The sequence below is a fragment of the Necator americanus genome, chromosome V (assembly GCF_031761385.1).
Source record: "Necator americanus strain Aroian chromosome V, whole genome shotgun sequence".
Lineage (NCBI taxonomy): Eukaryota > Metazoa > Nematoda > Chromadorea > Rhabditida > Ancylostomatidae > Necator > Necator americanus.
In genome coordinates, this window is record NC_087375.1 from 25,464,538 (window position 1) to 25,486,589 (window position 22,052).

The following is a 22,052-nucleotide window of genomic DNA, read 5'->3' on the forward strand; positions in this document are numbered from 1 at the left end:
ATCTAAATCTTATGGAGTTGTGTAGAAATCTATATATTTCTAATCTATATATTTTCATTCGTAGGAAAAATTTTTGAAACCAATCAAGACTTGATAAACAACAGCAATAGCGGCACTAATAGCTTCTCAGTGGTAACGGTTGCATCAAAACCTAATGAGCGATAATTTTCGAGAGGTTTACTACAATACTATCTTTCCCATGGGCTTCTTCTACTAGCGTTTGGGTACACGAAAATTTATACAATTAACCTTTTTGTCAGCCCGTCGTATTTGGCGAATGCTTGTTGTTGTTTGTGAGCAAATTTCATCTCAGAACATTGCGTCTAGTTATTAATTTATCGTAGAAGAAATCGATGACTGTTTAAACGCTTTTCCTACGTGAGTTTGACATGGAATTCTGTCAAATACAATTGTAAATGTAGGGAAAATCTTACAGGTCCGAAAAATCCATAGTGTAAGACCAATCCATATCGATGTATGTACAAACAACAACCCGATTATCAGTTAAATCTACACTTGTAACATCGTCTGCATCATGACCACTGATTGATTAAGCGATTTAGAAATTCGACAAAATATTGTGAGAACGCATATGCTATTGCTTCCAGTATGGCAAATAAAAATGTCTTAGTGATGGTCGCAGATGAAGATTTAGTTAAAGGCATCACCCCATGAATCTGAGGTGGTACAGATTTCAGGTGGAGTATTCGTATACGGGATCGTAGATTATAGAGGGAGTGATTCCGTTCATCTATTTTTAATTGCCGTAAAAACGGCCTGAAAGATGCGGCGCGTGCACAAGGCTGGCGCGCTCCAGTCGAACTCGTTGAGGAAAATAGCGCGCCGAAACGCAGAAGGCCGTATCTTTCCGGGCCGTTTTTTTTGCAATTAAGAAGAAATGGACGGAATCACCCTTCTCTCAATAATTTACGTATACGAATACTCCACCGGAAATCCGTACCACTCCAGATTCGTGGGGTAATGCCCTTAAGGTCAGAGACGCAGAGGATTGCGCGTGGCACATTAGCCACGCCCCTGATGTGGTATAAACGACGGCGACTACGGTCGAACGGTGCCAGGAAAATAGACTAGATCGTGATTAAGAGGATTTTTGCTGTAATCACATTATTGATTAGGTGTTCTCAGTATCCTGCTGGATAAGTAGCAGTTTTTCGTCGGAAGTCGCTATTTCCATGGATAAAACCTAAAAAACTTCTTAGTTAGTTCTGAAAGATCAAAGCGTCCCAAAATGCACTCACCGTCGGGATGCACTTCTAGCCCTTGCACTACCGACTTCTGCTTATCAACCATTGTCATGTTCTGTTTATACTTGTTAGTTAGCACAGCAATCATCTCCTAAATCGAAGGTCCGTGAAAATCACGGAAGGATCCCACATCGTTTAAAGGCAGCACACCACGAATCTGAGGTGGTGCGCATTTCAGGTAGAGTATTCGTATACGGGATAGTAGATTAAGGAGTGGGGGGATGCGGCGCCGCACAGGGCTGGCGCGCTCCAATCGAACTCCTTGTAGAAAATAGTGCACCGGAACGCTCTAAGCCGTATCTTCCGGCCCGTTTTCTACGGCAATTAGGAGGAAATGGACGGAATCACCCTCCTCGCCATAATCTACGACCCTGTATACGAATACACCACCGGAAATCCGGAGTGGTACGGAACGATTTGTGGGGTGATGCCTTTAACCTTATGCATTATCGTACCTCTGGAACAGGTTTTTCATATTCTGTAACATGAGGCAAGAACTGATTGTGCAATCGAGGAGCATCAATAGCCTCCTGAAAAAGAGGTTCACCAGTATTGCATGAAATTACGGGAAAATAACGTAGAGATTGAATAATAAGTAATGGTAGTAGTAATAATAGTAATGCATAAGTTTCTAGAAGAATGGATAGAAGAGAGGATATTTATCTCATTATTTATTTACCTATTTGTCTGAACCATGAAATTTCTACTGGAGAGCATTTTATCGCCATCCAATAACTAGGCCAGTAAAGAGATGACCTCGTATTCACATCAAATATGTAATATTTTCACTGCTTTAATAGTGAATGGTTCCGTTTTTATGAGTCTGAATATTCGCAGCTTGTAGTGAAACTGCTCATTCTAGAAACAATTCCGTCCACGAGTATACTTTGTGGCTACGTACAGCTATGGAGTTTTCATCGCACCACCTAAACTATCGCGATGACCTCATTCACTGCACGAAAGGTCTATCATCAGCGTCGGACGCTGCATTACCTGCTGCAGTGGTCCTGATTGCAAGCAAAGGACTGCGCTTTTCGACAATTTCAAGTCCCCATTTACCTTGGGGTACCGGTGAAGACAACAGTTCAACAACATAAGGTGAGGGCGACGACAGAGCCTTATATTGTTCTGCTTAACATGATATTTCCCATGGCATCTAGATATCAGGTGACCAGGTGATTATCACAGTGCTGCACTATTGAAACTCTGCCAAAGGATTCCAAAACTACCAAGAACTCTCATTGCTGAGTGTCGTGCATAAGGCTTTGATAGTCAGACAAGGGGGCGTGTACGGCGTCTAAGCGCTGCCCTGATCACGGTGGCGCTGCTTCTGCTTCTGCCAGTCAGGCATTTGAGTACACGCTCTGTGCACGTACGAACTACAAAAGTTGCAGAGGTATATGGAGGAAGTTACCCAGATACTGCAGATATTGCAAAGAAGTTCTGTTGTCCGGCATACTGCCCAGGTACCTAGAAGGAGTACGAAACTTTGTTAATACACTTTTTCCGTTTCCTTACGCTGAAATCAGAGACATTGTCGATCTGAGGTACTCAGGTCACTCGGGTGCCGATAGGCAGTTCATGCGAGACGCCAAATCTGACGTCCACGAAAAGGTGAAGAATGGGTGAATTCTATGCGAACTCTTGCTGTAGATCGATAAGATTGGGCAGAGCTGTGTTCAAGGACGGAACCCTTCCGCGAAGACGCGCAAACCACGTCAAGCAAGAACGCCAGTCAAGTAATTCATAGTTGGACCAAAACGACCTGAAGCTCCGTTTTGTTGCGGCAACGCTCGAAGCGGCGTGGTGGAGCGCACCTGTTAGGACGAGGAGGGCCCTCACTTCTACTAGCACTGATCGCAGCAATCCACCTCTACTACCACTCATCGCAGGGTGAAGTTAGTGATGGTCCCACCTTGATCGCAGCCGCTTACGCAAATATGTCGCGCTTGAAGCCGTTTCGACCGGGCTATGGCAGAGTAGTCTGGAACCACTAACAAAACTTTGCATTGGGACCACCGACCACCGGCAAAGAAGTTTTCGTCTTTGTCGATCTATGTGTGAACACGTTCCTGGGTTAAATGAGTAGTCCATGCAAGGGATGCTCGAATCAGCTGGCTCTCTGTTGACTAAAGCCAAAAGCTTTCCACTCTTCATCACTCTCAAAAACGTTTTCTTGGGTGGTCTGTGTGGTTGTATTTATCGACGAGGAACTGCTAAGAACCACATTCATGATCCTTTTCATCCTGTTCTCTATGCGGAATTCATGAAACTTATCTAATTCTAAAGGGAAATTATTGTATTGTCGGAAACGCTTGCTTTAAAATAACTTTAGGTATGCTTCATATTTCTGAAACCTTTTAAACCAAATGTTATCCATTTTAGAGAAATTGTTTTGCATTTGACTGCGATTTCACTGCTGGTTACTAGAAACCTCGTTTTACCTTCACTGTTTGATTGAACAACATGGTTCTAATGACAGTCTGTGCAGTAGCAGAAATGATGTACGATCCACCAGATGCACCAACAACCATCACAACCTGAAACGTAGGCCTCACATAACGCCCTCCCGTATAGGTTCAAATTAATTAGGACACATACACATGCACAAACACTTACATTATTTTCGTTTTTATTATAGATGACCATCGGACTCATACTGCTCATTGGCCGTTTCCCGGGAGCTATGAAATTCGTTGGAGACGGAGCAAAACCGAATGCGTTAGAAGCACCCGGAGTGGAGAAATCATCCATTTCATCGTTCCAGATAATGCCAAGTGTTTGTGAAGCTCTCATTGCGCCAAGACTATGCATTCAAACGATCAGAATCCGCATCAAAGAGTTTAGACGAGTTTAGATTAAACTCACAGCTGATTAATAGTCGAAGTACATGAAACAGCGTTTCCGTCATGGTCAATCACTGTCACGTGAGATGTTCCGTGATCGGGGACCTAAATACAGATATGAGCTCTGGATATGTACAGAAGAAGATCGAATGGTGAGAGAAGTTCTTGACAGCAGCTGCATTTCGTTGCAATCGAAGCTATGGAAATATTTTTCTGCAGAACGAATAATTAGCAATGTTTCAGAGCTATACACTTCTAGCACCATGCCAATGCTGAGAGCAACAGATACGTGAACTGGAAAGGAGCTATTCACTTGCAGCGCAACATAAAGTGTGCAATGTGAATAACAAAAAAGTAACACTGGCAGCAAAGATTACATGCTAGTGCAAAAGGTATTTTCTTCTAGAGTGGCAGTACAATAATGTTTGTTCTAATCGTTCTCTGAAAGTAAGCACAGCCAGGTAAATGTATAATTATACTAGGCCAAAAACAGACGAGGATGTTACAAAGTAGAGAAATCCTTGATAGTGGATCATAAAAACTTACGTTAAGGTTTGGTGCAGAAATCAACTTGCAATAATTTATTTCTATTTGTGTCTCGTTACTTAAAATTTAACTCGAAAAACAATCTCATGATCCAACAGATATGGAAACTAAGCTAGAGACAGAAGATGCTGTCACATAAATATTTCTGCTCATCTTCTCATTTTGAAGTATTGGATTGGCCCATGAGTCTAAGGGTTTTTTTGAAGTAAAAAATTTGTGAAGAAAATAGGACGCTTTGGCAATGCGTTTAACGTCATTCGACAGAGAATTGTGTGCTCCACAAAATAATGTGCTCAGTTTTTTTTTTCTTTTGAAGCTGAAATCTTGCTGTTACTAGGATAATAGCTCACTAGGATGAAATGCCAAGTCGAGAAAGAAGAGCTTTTTCGACACTTTCTGATTTTCACGTTTGATCGAAGTGTCAAAGCCACAGAAGCTACCGATGTCCATGGGGAAGAACCGATGCCTCTTAGGACGGCTCAAAATTGGCTTAAACGGTTCAAAGATGGCCCTCTAAAGCTCAGAGATGTACATCGCACTGGAAAGTTCGATGAAGAGCGACTGCATCAGCTTCTTCACGAAGATCCACGTCAAATAAAGACGGATTTGGCAGAGGTGAGAAGATGACCTCGCAGTACCACAGAGTGGGTCAAAAGCGGGCGCATGGATTCCGCTAAATTGAAGGCTTGGCAGGAGGATTTCTCCGGGTGGAAACCAGGTGGTGACCGAGGCACTGAACAGGTTGTTGGATGTTGGGAGAATAGAATAAGAATAGATAACGTAGAATAGGTTATTGAATTATGATTCACTTGTTGCTTATATTTGTGGGAACCCAAATTTCAAAAAGAACGCCAGAACTTATTGGCCAACCCAGTACTTCAAATGGTGCATACTTCCAATGCATTTGTGTACGTAGTGCGCACAAGTAACGGCAACACGGTGCATAACTCACCTCATCTAGATCAAGCGTTGGCTATAATATTAATGAAGAAAATGTTAGTATAAAACTACATTAATATATCACGACTACTGATTAGTGACGATTACATGGGATATACCTGAGACGTGTCGCCACCCAAGTAGTACTCTTGAGGTTGTGCGGTGTCCTTGATCATTGACGCAATCCATTTCGTATACTTGCTATAAATGTTAGGAATAAGCAACAGTGTTCAGTTCTTCTTCCTCTTAGTGGAACAATATTCGAAAAATTACGGTGTGCTCATGTTGGCAACAAGCGCTTTAGCACTTTCGACAAATCTAACGTCTCCGAGCTTCGTTCTTTGTGCATAGGCGAATTTTTCAGCTTCTATAAGGCGGTGATAAACCATAGGATCGTCAAGGTCCACTTTACCGCTTCGGTAGAATTCTGAAGGAAGTCTATAAGTGTAGTATAGTGTAGCCGTGGAAGGATTCCTTTCTACTGGTTGCCGTGTCACCAATATTCCCAAAAATATCATGGTAAAGGACCGGTGTAGTGCAGTCGGTAAGAGATTACGCTGTCACAATGGATCGGAGTTTCGAATCCTCCCCAGCGCTCACCAAGCCTTTTATCCCTCCGGGGTCGATAAATTGGCACCATACTTGTCTGGGAGGATAAAGACACTGACTTGACACACCGCAAGTCGTTGTATAGGTCAGTTGCACGTAAACTTGTAAACTTCAAAAGATTCTGAATTGAGGTGAACATGGTGGTGCATCCCGAGCGGATTGATCACGCCACAAACTTTATCCTTTATCTTGGGACAGTTAGGAAATCAGGCAAACAACAACAGAGCATGGTATATGTGACCGCCCAATGACAGTAGTGCCGCAAATAAAGCAACAATTTTGAGGATTACTGTGAATCGTGTGTGGCTGCGAGGTTATTCAATCTTATGAAGGAAAAATATATTAACCTGCCATCACAGCGATAATGCTTTGTGTGACCACGAAGGATGACGGTGGAGGTGGTCCGCACATCTCTAGATCTCCGGGAAGCCCTGTGGCTATTAGAGGAATCTCATCGATTAACGTCTCATAGCTTGCTAGATCCTTCTGGTTGATATGGCCACCTAGAAAATGTAATAATAATAGTGAAAACAGAAATTTAACCATGCGACACACACAAAAAAGACTTAGTCGCTTAAAATCTGATGAATAAATGTGGCTCTTTTTTGACTAACTCCATAGTTTACTTACTCTCTTTGAACTACTCTTTATTTGAATCACTCTTTTTCCACCAATACATATCCAACAAAGAGACTGTGCGCAAATATAACAAGTTTAGTAGATAAGACTCGGCGTTATGCCTGGTAGGATAAAATCCAAGTTCTTCAAATCAAAAGGTTCTAGTTTTGAAATAATTTCTGATTTTTGCAGTATCGCCGAATTCCAAATCATCTGCTTAAAGGCATCACCCCACAAATCTGAGGTGGTGCAGATTTCAGGTGGAATATTCGTATACAGGATGGGAGACTACGGAGAGGGGGGTGATTCCGTCCATTTCTTCCTAATTGCCGTAAAAAACGGCCCGGAAGATACGGCGTCATTCGTTTTGGCGCACCATTTTGTAGAAGAGGTTCGATTGGAGCGCGCCAGTCTTGTGCGGCGCCGCATCTTCCGGGCCGTTTTTTACGATTTTTAACTAGAAAGAACCTCAGATTCGTAGGGTGATGCCTTTAAAGATATATAGACGGCGGTTCTGGCGGAGTCGGTAAGAGATTCAGGTGTAACTGCATGATCTATCTAAAGTTTGAATCCGACCTAATGCAAACCCTTCATCGCATCAGGAGTCGATGAATTGGTATCAGATTTGTCTGCGAGGAAAAAAAAACACTGGCTTGACATGTTTTCTAACCATCCCAAGTCATTTCAAGGCTCAGTGCGCGTTCGTAAACCCCCATCAGTTTTGAATTAAAGGCATCACCCCACGAATCTGGAGTAGCACCGATTTCCGGTGGTGTTTTTGTATACGAGGTCGCAGATTATGTGGGGCAGGGTGATTCCTTTCATTTCTTCCTAATTGCCGTAGAAAACGGGCCGGAAGATACGACTTCGAGCGTTCCGGTGCAATATTTTCTACAAGGAGTTCGATTGGAGCACGCCAGCCGTGTGCGGCGTCGCATCTTCCGGACCGTTTTTTATGGCAGTTAGGAAGAAGTGGACGGAATCACCCTCCTCTCCATAATTTACTATCCCGTATACGAATACTCCCCCCGAAATCCGCACCACCTCAGACTCGTGGTATGCTTTGATGATTTGACAGTGATTTCTCCGGCAATAGTCTGTGCCATTCCTCCTTCAAAGTCGAACACGTAGGCGCACCCCATGGGAATTGATAAACGCCGTGCATTTTATCCTTTATCCTCCCTATTGATTGGAATACGACTCCAACAAGTACCAGTTTTTCGAACATACATTCGCTAATTCGTCCCATGACGCAATAGGACCTCGGAGGGAACACATTAGAATATTTATGCTATTCGTTTCATTTGTTTTCTTTACAGCTGACCTTTTGGTCGTGAATGAATATTGAAATAAAAGGAATGTTTTCAATGTAAAATTACAGCTTCATGTTAGTGATGTGATATCATTCATACCATTCTCAGTGATTTCTCCGGCAATAGTCTGTGCCATTCCTCCTTTATAAAAGAGATCCACAGGATCAGTAGCATTTGCAATAAGTTGCAGTGTGAAACCATATCGTTCTCTCTTTATGATGTCACCTTCTTCATAAACACGTCCAGTTGATTTGTCCACGAATATTTCTCTGGTAAAATACTTATATAAACATGAAAAGAATTGAACGGACGGAAACATCACAAATTTCAAGCTCACTTCATAGTTGGCTCTGCCTGAATGAGGCTCTCCTTATCACTGAGTACTAATGCTAGATTGCTGGACACAGGGAATCCGTGTATAGCAAGATTGATCGACGGATCGAATAGACGGGACCAGCTTACCTGCAAGAAGACATAGAAATGTGCAGAAATCTACAGAATAAAAAAAGTTCCTTGTTTCTCCTGGTATCATAAATCTTGATTCGAAACAATGCCCTGGACTTTTCTTTCAAATACATGTGCTGCACAGCTCTCCGTATTCCACAGTTACGCTTTAACAAGTATACACTTCAGGAATCCAATTTCAGGATTTTTGCATTTTTGACGGCGCTATGAAAGGGCGCTACGAAAGAAACTTCAATAAAAAAAGTAAATGACCGGGATGCGGCGACCTGAAGCTCGATGCAGCAGCTCAAGCGGCTGCCCTCGAAGAACTGAGGTGGAGCCTCAGTGTTTGGAATCGAAGGAGACCCTCATTAGCACCACTCGTCGCTGTAGTTCACGATGCTTCCACCTCAGTTGCGACCGCTAACTCCACTGCACCACTTTGAGCGCAGCCGCTTACGCAACTGCACCAGGCCTCAGGTCGTTTCGACCCGACTATAACACTGTGTAGACTTTTACCTTTCCGGAGCCGAATCTCCTGAATACAGTCCAAAAGCCATGGAGTTCCGAGGGCGTCGCAATGGAACGATAACCTGGAATTTTCTAATTGATTATGACTGCTGGATAATCATTTGCATAATGCGATGTCAGTAATACCCAACGCACCGTAGACTGACTGTGAAGTATCATTTACAAACATGTCTTCCGTTGCAGCCAATGGCGCAGATTCACGAGCATTAATTGTTTGACATCGTCCGGTAGAACTGCCAAGTTTTGAGAATAATCAATAACTTTCCTTCTCACAATATCAAGTGGTAAAAAATGGCTTACCTGTTGTAGAGCGTCATAATGAATCCTCCGCCTATTCCACTAGATTGTGGGTTTACAACACCTATACAAAGTAGCGCGGCGATCATCGATTCGACAGCATTTCCTCCATCAATCAATATATCCCTGCAAACAATAAGATGGCAATAGTTGAGAAGGACATGACAATTATCCTATGAGTCTCGTAAATATCCAAGACAACAAGAAGGAAACCAGGAAATAGCTTACAGAAGAAGGAAAAGCAGTGCTGGACGTTTTACCAGGAAATGATGTTTCTTTCTGGGATAATACACTCACCGTCCTATTTCCGAACACAGTCCATGATCTGACGCTACAGCAGCCTTTCTGAAGTGGGCGTACAAACTACCAGAAGGTTGTGGCCATTTAATATGAAGTTGCTCGTCTTGTTGTGGCTGCAACAAATCAATATATTGATTTTTTCGAGACACTTTTACTGAAGTAACACTTGGCATACTTGTTCGCCCATCATACAAACTCTTCACAACAACCACACAAACAACAACCATGCGTGGACTTTACAGTAGCACAATCACCATACTGTGATATACCGTAATGCATCTAAATCACCCCGTCATCCGGGGTTGCATCTGCAGCTGAGTTATTACCATTGGCGTTAAGATTTTCGTAGCGTTGACTAACATTTCGAAGGTATTCTTCTTCAATTAGTAGCTAGAAAGGAAAAATTTTCGCAGATTTTGTAAACTCTCAAACGAATCTGTGCCAATAGCGCACGGAAACATTTGTTTGCACGCAGAAACACCTGTGGTTGGAAATATGTTGAAGTTCCTCAGATTAAATTAATTTTAACTTTGAAAAATAGTTGTCATTAGAAAATCGTCCAAAGTTTAGTTCAAAATTAGAAATGATTATTTTTCCTGAAAATTCCTGGGTTAGCCCAGTAATAGTGATACCAATTCGTCCAGGTCCAGGCAAGTCCCGGAAATCATATGCATGCATGCTTTGCGGTCATTCGTCCCAAAAGAAAATGGGAAAATGCAAATATAATACTGACGAGACGAGAAAATTTTAAAATGAACTGAAAGCGATGGCGCATCTCAAGTGGATTGATTAACGACAGATACTTTAGCTCCTTTAACACTGAGGAGAATTTTTTTTCACAATTATTGCCATTAGACTTGAATTTTCCCAGAGATTTTAAATGTTTTTCCTGCGTTTAATCGTATCCAAATTTTACCGGCATGCTTTCATTATTAAATGATTGCTTACAGATTAATCAACGTATTTGTGATTTGTAAAAAGAGTTATCCAAAGAATGCTCTCGTTAGGAACGCAAATACTGTGCAGTATCGTAACCAGTGATTAGTTAGGAATTAGGGACATGGCAGAATAGAAAAAAAAACGCTAATCAAGTTATTTACTATACTGATGACGTAATCAAATCGAATTTAATCTCCAATGGCTTGACTTTTCGTGACTGGATCAGCTGTCGTAAAACACGAAAGAACAACAGCTAAGTACCGACTGCAGATGTTTTGATTGTTCTTAAAGTGTTTTCAGTACAATCCTACTCGATTATAATTATCATACTATAGTTACTGGAAGGTTCTGCAACGTCCTTCAAAAACCCCCTTTCCAGAGTATTCTTAACAATGGGATTATTTATTTTCAAATTTTTAAATTTTATTTTAATTTATTCTCTCTAGGTGTAAATTTTCACCACCCCGTACAGTTCCAAACATTCCGGCCCACATAACGGTTATGTGCACTGTATCCCCGGTTTATTGCGTTAGTTTTTTTACGATGTCATCATCAAACAATCGAGAGTCCCCTGAAATGCGTATGAAAATCGCTTCGCGAGTATTATTGTCGCAAATTGCATCCTCGTCCCTGTCTATGGGTACTAGTTCTGAAACAGATATTGATCTATGGGCAGATGCGATATCAAACAAACATCCCACTTAAAATCACTGAGAGCAAAGTGAAAACAATAGACGGGATGTTATCATTAAGCGAATCCACCAGAGAACATCAGAAGAGACTTACTTTGTTCAACGTATCCTCCAGATGTACGTTATCCTCGGAATATTTCATGCCAACAAGGATTGCTAATGCTATGGTGGATAGAAGAAATACGGTGGCTAATATAGCACATATTATAGCGACTGTTCGATTCAATCTGAAAAACGGAATATCAATCGAATGTAAAAAGAATAAGAGAATTATATTCTTCCGTCAAATTTCAATTTCGATCGATGTAGATATAAAATTTTTGCTCTTATTTCCACAGCTTCAGCTTTTTTTCTCTTCCGCCATTGTTATAGATCCCCTAACATAGTTTACTCGCTATCAGTGTTAGAAGTGCTCAGAGTAAGTTTTCCGAGCGGTACTTCACTTGAGAGAGAGATGGAGAGCAAAAATATGTAAACGAAAATGAAGGTGCACATTCGCAAAGACTTCATTTTGAAAAAAGAACTCGAGTTTTTTTTTTCATTTCTCTGTTCACACAGCCTCAGCAAATATCAGTTACTACAATATCGGAGTAATGATACTGTTGCTCCACTATGAGTAAAGAGAAACATTTTCAAAATATAGGGGAATACAAAAACCAGAATACCCAAACATTACCCTGTCGGGTGACTAAAATCCAACTAAACTTTCTCAAGTATTGACTGGAAACGGTTTTCAAAAAATTAGAGAAGTACATTGATGAACTTGGTTGTATTGCTCATAGGAAAACAGAGGCATTCTAATTTAAATATAAGTTACAGTTTGTTTTCGAAGCCGCTCGCATTTGGCCGCGATTCTCCAAAAGCAACTATCGCAACTATAAACATACACTTAAGTACTTTACAATATTTGTTAAACAATTATTCATGTAGAACTGAAACAAGAATATTGGACACATTCTCATGGCCATTATAACTTTCTTTCTTTTTTCAAAAAAAGCAAGATAGAAACGAAAGAAACGATACCAACAAGAGATTATAAAATAATGAATAATGATATCTGTATGATAATATGAATGATATCTAGTCAGAAACCAAACGATGTATCCTTTCATCTTTCTTTAAAAACCCCATATCTAAAGCAGGAGGAACTATGTTCTACTTCCTATTTTACTTCAAGAAAAAAGAAGAAAGAAACCAGCTTACTTCATATTCCTTGCCGACGCTGCACCGATATATGTCATCACTTGTATGATCGTGAAAAGATTTTCAAATCATTTCATAAGTGTCTTTCTTAAGACGATAAGCCATAGCAACGCTACTTATCGCTATGTGATTTTTGCGTCGGATTCACTAACACTAACAGCCAATCGAGTAACTAATAAGCCAAATTAAATGAAGATATCCAGCACTTGCTACGTTCGCTGATATTCTTTCAGAAAGTGCTGAAGCGCTCTAAAAGGTGTGATGTGAATTGGATTCCTCTCTTGCAAAATCCAAGTATTCAGATGGAACTTCCTTCACTTAGAGGCATCACCCCAGGAATCTGTGGTGGTGCGGGTTTTAGGTGGGTTATGCCTATACGTAGTCGTAGATTATGGAGAGAAGAGTGATTCCGTCTATTTCTTACTAATTGCCGTAAAAAAAAACGGCCCGGAAGATACGACTTCGAGCGTTGCGGCGCGCTACTTTCTACAACGAGTTCGATTGGAGCGCGCCAGCCTTGTGTATGCGTCGCATCTTCCGAGCCGTTTTTTGCGGCAATTAGGAAGAAACGAACACAATCATCCTCCTCTCCATAACCTACGACCCCGTATAGGAACTCTCCACCTGAAATCCGCAGCACCACAGATTCGTGGGGTGATGCCTTCAATCATATGCAAAGTTGAACTCAAAACCGCGAAGATTTCCGATATCCGATTTTTTTCTTATTCATTTTTATAATCAAGATTGGGGCGGATGTAGCGCAGTGATGAATGGTTTCGCTGTATCTGCGCGGTCAATGGTTCGAAACCGCATTGAGTCAACCAATTCCCTAATCCCTCTTCAGTCGATAAAGAGGTTCCGGACCCGTCGGAAATGATTAAAACGCTGATTTGATACAAAAGCTAGTCTACTCGCGTAATCGCATCTTCTGTTTTTTGAAGTCGAAGAGCGCAAAGAGATTGATCACCCAGAATTCCGAGGCTTCAGAAAGGAGTATTTAGTTAATGCAATTATATATTGTACTAAGCGCAATGCTGCACACTCGTCTCTGCAGCTCAAAGTTGAAAATCAAAGTATATTTCTTTTTGATTTTTAAATTTTTCCCGAATCAGCACAATTTTCTCACAAAATATAAACTTACACTTCAAAGTATACTTATAGCTTCATTTCAGTGTTCTTGTGAATGGGAAATTTTCATTGAAGACTGCCTATCAGATACTGGAAACATATCAATAGCAATCACAGGAAGCATCTTACAAACAAGCATTTTTCAGGACAAGCATTTTACGGAGTGAGTTCTGCAGAAACGACAATCCCCTTCACTATTGACTCGACGTTCATACGCCAATTTTACTCTCCGCTATGTTCTAAAACCCTATCTGAATTTCCCATTTTCTCTCTTGAATTATATCAAAACCTAGCGTCGACTCATAAACAACAGCAAATTTGCAAGGTAGCCATAAACATAAATTTTATATAATCAATCTAAAAAATTGACTTTGCGAAGAAAGAGCTCCTTGGATATTTTCTGTTTTTTCTTCGTACTCTTCAATCACTTTCTCTTCCTCTTTTCTTCTCGTTTTAAGAAACAGAAATAACTACTGTAGTACTTGCGCTCTCAAACCCTTTTCTCTTAGGAGAGAATATCTCAATTTTATGTTCCAAGTGAGAAACTTCAGTGATGTAGCTCCAGATGAACAGTAAATGAGAAACGGAACAGTGGAATTTAATGGATAAAACGGCCATATTTAACCGTTGCGTCCGTTCCCTGCCCTCTTCTGTGATGGCTCCACGTTCGAATTTCAAAATGAAAAAGCAACGTACAATTTGGTACGCGCGCTCGCTTCGCCGTCATTTTTTCCATGGGCCAAAATTCACATTCAGTTCGTTTCACAATGCTCTTGGCTATGTATATATATATTTGTTTGCTAACAGCTAATGTAAGATCGCTGCTGAGTTTTGGGTGGCCGCGACCAGGCGTATTATTAAAGGATTGCCTGGCGTTAATCAATCCGCTTGGGATGCGCCACCACGCTCACTTCATTTCAGAATCGTTTGAGGCTCACGAAGTGGCCTATACAATGATTTCCGGAGATAGCCAATGTGTCAAGTCAGTGTTTTTCCTCCCGGACAATCTGGTACCAATTTATCGACCCCGAGGGTGAAAGACTTGGTGAGCGCTAGGGCGGATGCGAACCTCTGATCGATCGTCCAGGAAGCGGAACCTCTAACCGCCACACTACAACCACCCCTCTTAACAGAAGGAAATGAATTGGAACTTATAATAGCACGGCAGGACTTTCCCAGCTTTTGTTTTTATAAAACTTCTACATTGCCCATGGACGTAAACGAAGTTTCTCCACTTCTTTCAAGTTTTGCGAGATCTCTCATTTCCTGTTTCATAGGTGCAGGAATCGTCCAACGTAGAGTTTCCTTTTTCTGTTTGTTGTTCTTCTCTTTCAGTGTCCTACAAAGTCATTTAAAGCTCCCAATAAATTGTTTACTCGTAAGAGACCTCATTTAGTTTTCGACCACTCGGACAAAGATGGAACGTTGCAACTGATTTTGTAGGAAATAAGGGCGTCTTCCACGCCAAGGGAACAAATAAGAGCTTTGACTTCTTCAGCAAGTTGGTCTCACATGCTGTCATCATTATTCTTCATACAGTAGCTAGTTTTGTTTGTTTCTTTCCTTCAGAGTTCTCTATTTTTGCTTCGCTAGTCAAAGAGAAGAAGCACTTCAACGTCATTAGAAGACGTGCAAACACTGCTACACTCACATGCAATACAGTGTTCTTCAAGATCGAAACTGTCAGATGTTCCGTTAAGCTCATTTACATGAACACGCACTGAAGGGTCGGGGAGCTTGACCGAACAAATTTCATGTCATGTTATTTACATACACTATTTGATTTATGAAAAATGGATTTTTTTTTGTCGCGGAACTCCCTGCCAAGCACTAAATTCTTTCGAAAATCTCAAAGGAGCCGTGGAATACAAACCATTCCTCTAAGCTTTCAAATTAAAAAAAAACTTTCAAAGGGATCGAAATGTTGCCCGGCTCTCCATGCTGACAATAGATACTGTTTGTGTTGAAAGGTCTCCTACTCAGTACTTATGTCAACAAAGCGTTGTGAAACTCTGTGTAACCTCTTGTTCCTGCTAATCCACAAAAAGGTAACATAAGAGGGGTACTGTAAGCATTAAACAAAGAAAAAAATGTGTTTTGTTCCTACACGGTGTCCTACGGGGTGCTTACAGTACACAAGTCCAACAATTTCAAATAATTGTCATAAACAGTGTTTGGAAAAAAAAATCCACACTCATTAAATCAAACAACTTTTTATGCGGTTCGAGTTACTCTAACGGCTTGAACCGGTGTTTTTGCCTTTGGTCATTCATTATTTGCCATATTGGTAACTACTTCTTCTTCTTGTACAAAGAATCTTAAAAAAGGTGCGCCTAGCATGCGATCTTGTTTCGCATGAAACTAAAGTTCAGTGTACAATTGTTCGAATTTGAGCGATCGTAGTCGATAAACAAAAACTCAAAAGAGTGAATCAGTTCTTAGTTGAAAAACTGCGAAACTGTAGGCAATGGATGTGGAGCGCGAGCGAATTTTCTAAATAATAGATTAGTTCAAGTGTATACAAAGCGGTAAGTGAATCAGAGCAAAACAAGAAACCGAGACCTAAGGTAAGGCTCAGAAGGTTGTTCTCTGTGACCGAAGATAGTGCACGAAATCATTGTTTGCGAGGAAAACTCCGCAAGTGGTGATGAATTGGAAGTCAACGAAGAAGGCTATGATCATATCTAAGCACCTTCATTTTCTCCACTCCAATTTTTCTGTTGAGAGAGTCATCGTCAGAAAACGCAGAATTTTCAGGTTATTGGACAGCAAACATAAGTGTTGAAGAATATGCGCAAATATGCAAAATAAACCAGATTGAAATTGTAACTATTCGTTGTTCAACGCGACTATTCGTTTTGTTATGACTGTTCTCTTTTAAATCCAGTATTTTTCGACAACAAAAACAAGAATCATAGGAATCCATTGTAGCCACTGATCAAAAAATTGGTTGGACTTTATAAATTTCCTAGTGTTAGTATATTCTAGTGTTGATGGTTTAGATGTTGCTAGTGTTTAGTTAAAGGCATCACACCACGGATCTGAGGTGGTACGGATTTCAGGTGGAGTATTCGTGTAGGGATCGTAGATTATGAAGAGAGAAGTGATTACGTCCATTTCTCGCTAATTAGCGTTAAAAAAACGGAAGATGCGGCGTGTGCACACGGCTGGCGCGCTCCAATCGGACTCGTTGTAAGAAATAGCGCGCCGGAACGCTCGAAGCCGTATCTTCTGGGCTGTTTTTTGCGGCAATTAAGAAGAAATGGACGGAATCACCTCCCCTCCCCCTCCATAATCTGCTATCCCGTATACGAATATAAACTCTAAAACTATGACTCAATATTTTAATTAACCTTGCAACGAGAGTTGCTTAGTCTCCATATTGCGATTTTGGGAAGAACGGTCCAAAAATTGATGAAATCCTGCTGTGGATCTGAACGTGTTTTTTGATTTTGTTGGTTTCTTTTTTAATCTATGGACACTGTTTCATCGTCATTAATTCTAGTGAAATTCGCTGATTTTTCGGCGTATTAATTTTTAATTTTATTTTCGAAGAAAGATTTCTACAAGAAGATGGCTGAGCACCGATTTCTACTGTGAAAGAGGATTCATGTTCGAGATTGCTGGTTCTTCGCTTCATTTGTTTCGGAAATTTTAATTTTTCTCGCACATTTTTTGCACTATTATCGTCATTATCTGTTCAATAGAAAGTGTGAGATTGAATCATACGAAAGGATACGGATCACCTTGCCATTCGAACAAAGAACTTCCGGAAACCGACCAAGTACATGGCTTTTAAGAGTTGTCCGGGTTACTTCATTTAAAAAGAACAGAATAACTACAGGGAAGAATGTTCTGTTTACAAAACGAAATTTTTCGAGATAGTCTTCTTCATTTGTGGAAGTTGCAAAAAAAAAAAATCTTTGCAAACCCTTGAAATTGAAAATTCTGATAAAGAGAGAGGGGCTCTGTCTTCCTGAGCTGCTAATCTTTGACGTAATATTGAATCCAGATTTTGGTAGTTCTATTCAGATTTGTACTTCATTGATTTTTCCACTTTTTTCGTCATTCGATTGCTCCATTCCAGTCGTCGTAGAAAAATTCGTTTAAATAAAATTATTTTTTCGACTTGGTGACTTTACTTTAATTTTGAAGAGCGAAGAATGCAAGTAAAACAAAAAGAAATAATGTGAATAAAAAAAAGGTAAAACAGACAATTCTGAAGAATATCGCTCTGCAGATAACATTCTTCTCTGTAGTTATTCTGTTCTTTTCAAATGAAGTAATCAATGCGGCACCACAGCCGTAGCTCGATGTGTGTCCTAAGGTATCTGGTGGGTCGATGTGGCTGGATGACAATAATCCCCCAAAGAGGCTGAAGGAGTTTGTGATGAAAATTTGAAAGATACAGAATCTTTTAAAATCGACACCATTCAATAGATCTCTTTCTCCTGAAAAAAGCATATCCACTTCATATTTGAAGAAATTTCAAATAAATCGCAGAAAATAAGTTTTTTGTAAAAACACATGAAAAGTTCTACATGTTTGCAGGTTCAAAACTGATCGCAGCTGAAACATATTAAAGAAGAAATCGGAAAAATTCATAGGACTAAGAGTGTTCTCTATTGTGTTGCGCCGACAGATGGCTAGCCTAGTTTGTTACCGAGTTACGAACTGCCAAAGATCAGAGTAAAAAAATGCAAAATTCTGAAGGCGTAACTTTAGCTGCAAAAAACAGAAAATCCTGTTCAGCTGAGAAACCAAGAGATGAGAGCTCCTCCTACAACAAGTAGTTTTCTGACGTATTTTGTAAGAAAGCAATTTTTAAGCTGGTAATGCCGGTCCTTCTTGGAGTTCAAACATGTCACTTTAGTAAAATTAACAAAATCTCCAGTGTCATGGAGTTATAGCTGTGGAAGATATCAAATTGTTCGCAATATTATATAGATTACGAATATGTAACCATCATTTCACTTTTCGAAAAATATATTCATTCCAAAAATCATATATCCATATCATACGAATCTATTGATGTTTAGATCTTATAATAAAGATCAAATTGAGGCGAATTATGTAAAAGGACGAAAAAGACGCGTATTCGCGTCTTTTTCGTCTTTTTTCAAGAATTAGCTACCCTACTGTGCAGTATAAGAGCTTTTTTTAAAATTTCATTGTCGCTTAGAACACCACCATCTATAAAAATTCGCATAATAAATTTTGTACGCATCGTCACCTTCGAGTAAGTTTTTAATCAGAAATAAAAAAAAAACTGAATTGAATTCTCTGTAAACCGAAACGAAACTTGTTGATGTTTGGAGGTGTGTAGAGAAGTTTGCAGGATTTTAAAAAAGAATCAGATGAGCTATTCAAAGAAGGTTGAGTAATTTTTACACGTACTTTTCACTAAGCTCAAAGATCCTTATATGCAATTCTCAGGAACTGTGACATGTTTACAAATGATTTTTTTTCCAAACACAAACCTAAGAGACAATTTGTGACTGGTTTTACACCACGTAAATCAACGTCGCGCAAACGTGGAGGCGAAAAGATTGTTGGTCGAAAGTTAAACGTGAATTATATTCGGCCCAGAAATAGCAAAGTGTACAGAGATTGTGTCGCATAGGACTTCGAGCCGAAAAACACAGCTTGGAAATAGGAAGAGCACTGCGGCTGTGTTCTTCGGCATAGAAGGAGATATGATAGAATTTAGAGAGGAGAGCACTTAAAATCTAACAAAATGATAAAAGAGTACTGTAGAGAATAAAGAGGCACAAATTTTGGACTTTAGGATTTTTATTCATTCCAATTTTCAGTAGCAAGGAAAGTGTGGTTCTTGGATGTCTTGTGGGAAAAAAAGAGAAGTGTTGTGTTTTGGTTCTGTATTTATCTTATAAGATGTTTTCGAAGTTGTAGTGAATACCATCTACTTGAGCAAAAATCGTTAAAAGGTACTGCAACTCTTCTTGCCTCCCCTGCTTACATTTCAGATTTGCCACTTCTTAAGTGTGTACATAACGTGCTACTTCTCCGAACACAATACATAACCTCTGTACGAAAAGAAACTGCCGAGGATTAAGAGACATACTATACAGTTTAAGACAATAATAGTGCCACAGTGTTGAAATACTGCGAAGAATTAGTACAAATAACCGAACAATTCTTAAGTCGAATACAAAAAGTTGAGAATAAAAGTACGAAAATATAAGCGAACATACCTTCTGAACTTTAAACGACCGCAGTTATGATAAGGTGATTTCACCCTTAGCCTATGCAGCATATACTCCAAGTAGAAATCGTAGGAATTTTCCGGAATTTGCAAAGAAAAACAGCCACGTAACAACAAATCCAGAGACCACAGATCTATATCGGGCGAATGCGAAGCGGCGAGAGGTGGCCGCTGGATATGTCAGTGTCAGCTGGTGGGAAGAACAAACAAATGTGTAAAAACCGTAACGAGACTCTTGTATGCTCATAATGCTGCTGGTCATAGATCTCGGCAAACTCATTCAATCGAAATTGCGACAAACAAAAACTTTGACTTTCAATGAACATCGGCATAATAAGATGTCGTATTGATTGTTGATTAGCTGCAAACGAGGTTCTCAATTGATTTTATTGGGTTTCGCCTTCGTCGGCGCTGTTCCATTGAAATGAGAGATTCGATTCATTTCTGACCGATCAAATCTCTCCATAACTATGCAGACAAATTCTGTGCCTATTTTTCAATCACCACCATAGCGATTATACTGAATGCTCACCTCGGAATAGAGAAGCCAAGTTATATAGGGCCAACAAAGTATATATACATGGGTCAGAAATTTATAGTAAGGTCAAAACAACAACGAAGCACGGTGCAATTGCGTAAGCGGCTTTTCTCCAACCGGTGCGGTGAAGCGTAGCGTTTAGAAGCTGGAACCCTTGTTGGCGCCACCTATCGCTGTAGTTTGTGATGGTCCCAATTCGGTCCCAACTGCTTCCTCCACCGCGTCGTTTCTAACGCGTACGCAAATGCACCGTGCTTCATGTCGTTTTTACTCGCCTATACATTTGCACTGGCACACGCAAGAAAGCAAATTTTGGGTAAAATGTAGTTGGGGGTGGGAAGTAAGTAATTAAATCAATCTGGGCCCTAAGACCTAAACATTAGTCTAGGAGGATCTATGACATGTAAGCTAAGTTACTAAGAGACAAAAAAATAAATTGGAGCGTCGAAAAATTAGGGCGTCACTGAGTGCCCCCAACTACATTTCCCTCCAAATTTTATACAGTATTAATGCAAATAGAAGAACTCCTTTATTTTGCTTACCGTTCTGTTCGTATGCCCACCGATTATTGGTTCAGTAGAAGTTTTTTTTTTGTAATTATTGCCTATATGATAGACTAATACTTGTAATGAAACTTGCTGTATACTTTTCTTTTAAGTACAGTGGTTACCTACGACTTTTTCTTTCCATCATTCACCTCACTTGGAAGAGTGGTATTGTTGTGAGCAGACCCAACCACGCAATAGAGAAATAGCTCATGATCTATGAGATTCTAAAAGACTAGTACAATCTCGAAACCATACCCTGACTGATTGCTTCGTTTACGGTGCGCATCGTTGATCTCCTGCGAGAATACTTCGCTTGGTGAACCTCGTCGTCCATCCGAACTGCTGTCTTCGACTCTCACCATTCTGAAAGCACACCACAATCCGACTCACAGTATACGGTAAAGGATAGCGCATAGAGTATTCCGTTTTTTTTTATGATATTGCGTTAACGCTTCATTTATTCCAACAGAGTAATTTGACTCGTACTTTATAGTACATTTGATTTCTCCATTTTGGGCGTAAGATGCGATAGTCCCAAGTGCACAGATTGTGTAACAATACATTTTATTTTTAAGAGAAGAAAAGTAAGAGAGAGGAACATTACGAACATTACGTGAACAACTTACTGGATCACGTATAACCTATGTCACGCATGAAATAAAAACGATTACAAAATGTTTTCTCGTCCACAGAAGAACAAGAATTTCATGATGTGAGAACGAGTTTCCAAATATCAGATTCCACAGAATTGAACGGTGAAAACAATGAAAAAAGAATTCTTATATTAGCAACAACATGAAAGACCAGTAATGTGACTGTACAAAGTATGTATAGTAACTATAGTTTCGTGCGTCGAGAGTGCTCCGAAAAGGAGCTCCTGACATCGGCGATTTATTTTCCCGATGTTATACGGACGTCTAACAAAACAAAAATTGGTATTTTATGACATACGCAAAACTGCCGGGAATACGAGAATTTAGACCCGATTATGCTACAATTCGAAGAAAAAATAGCATTGTGAAATAGAAACTGAGAGCTTCTAACGTCAAACATGGGTCCTTATATACTGG

General features: G+C 40.1%; 1 protein-coding gene across 2 annotated transcripts; it reads right to left on the reverse strand.

Annotated features, from left to right (window-relative positions):
- Positions 1–1,142: 1,142 nt before the first annotated feature.
- On the reverse strand, positions 1,143–21,344 carry RB195_015158 (uncharacterized protein; the record flags this gene model as incomplete). Of its 2 annotated transcripts, XM_064205734.1 has the most annotated exons (18): positions 1,143–1,204; positions 1,260–1,356; positions 1,721–1,795; positions 3,710–3,805; positions 3,885–4,071; positions 4,134–4,216; positions 5,610–5,630; positions 5,716–5,797; positions 5,870–6,023; positions 6,553–6,708; positions 8,236–8,405; positions 8,474–8,598; positions 9,100–9,173; positions 9,247–9,344; positions 9,412–9,534; positions 9,706–9,821; positions 11,434–11,566; positions 21,238–21,344. In XM_064205734.1, the coding sequence occupies 18 exons, from the start codon at positions 21,342–21,344 to the stop codon at positions 1,143–1,145; spliced, it is 1,959 nt and encodes a 652-aa protein (XP_064061616.1). The 2 variants fall into 2 exon arrangements, with proteins under 2 accessions (XP_064061616.1, XP_064061615.1); XM_064205735.1 differs by lacking the exon at positions 5,610–5,630.
- Positions 21,345–22,052: the final 708 nt, after the last annotated feature.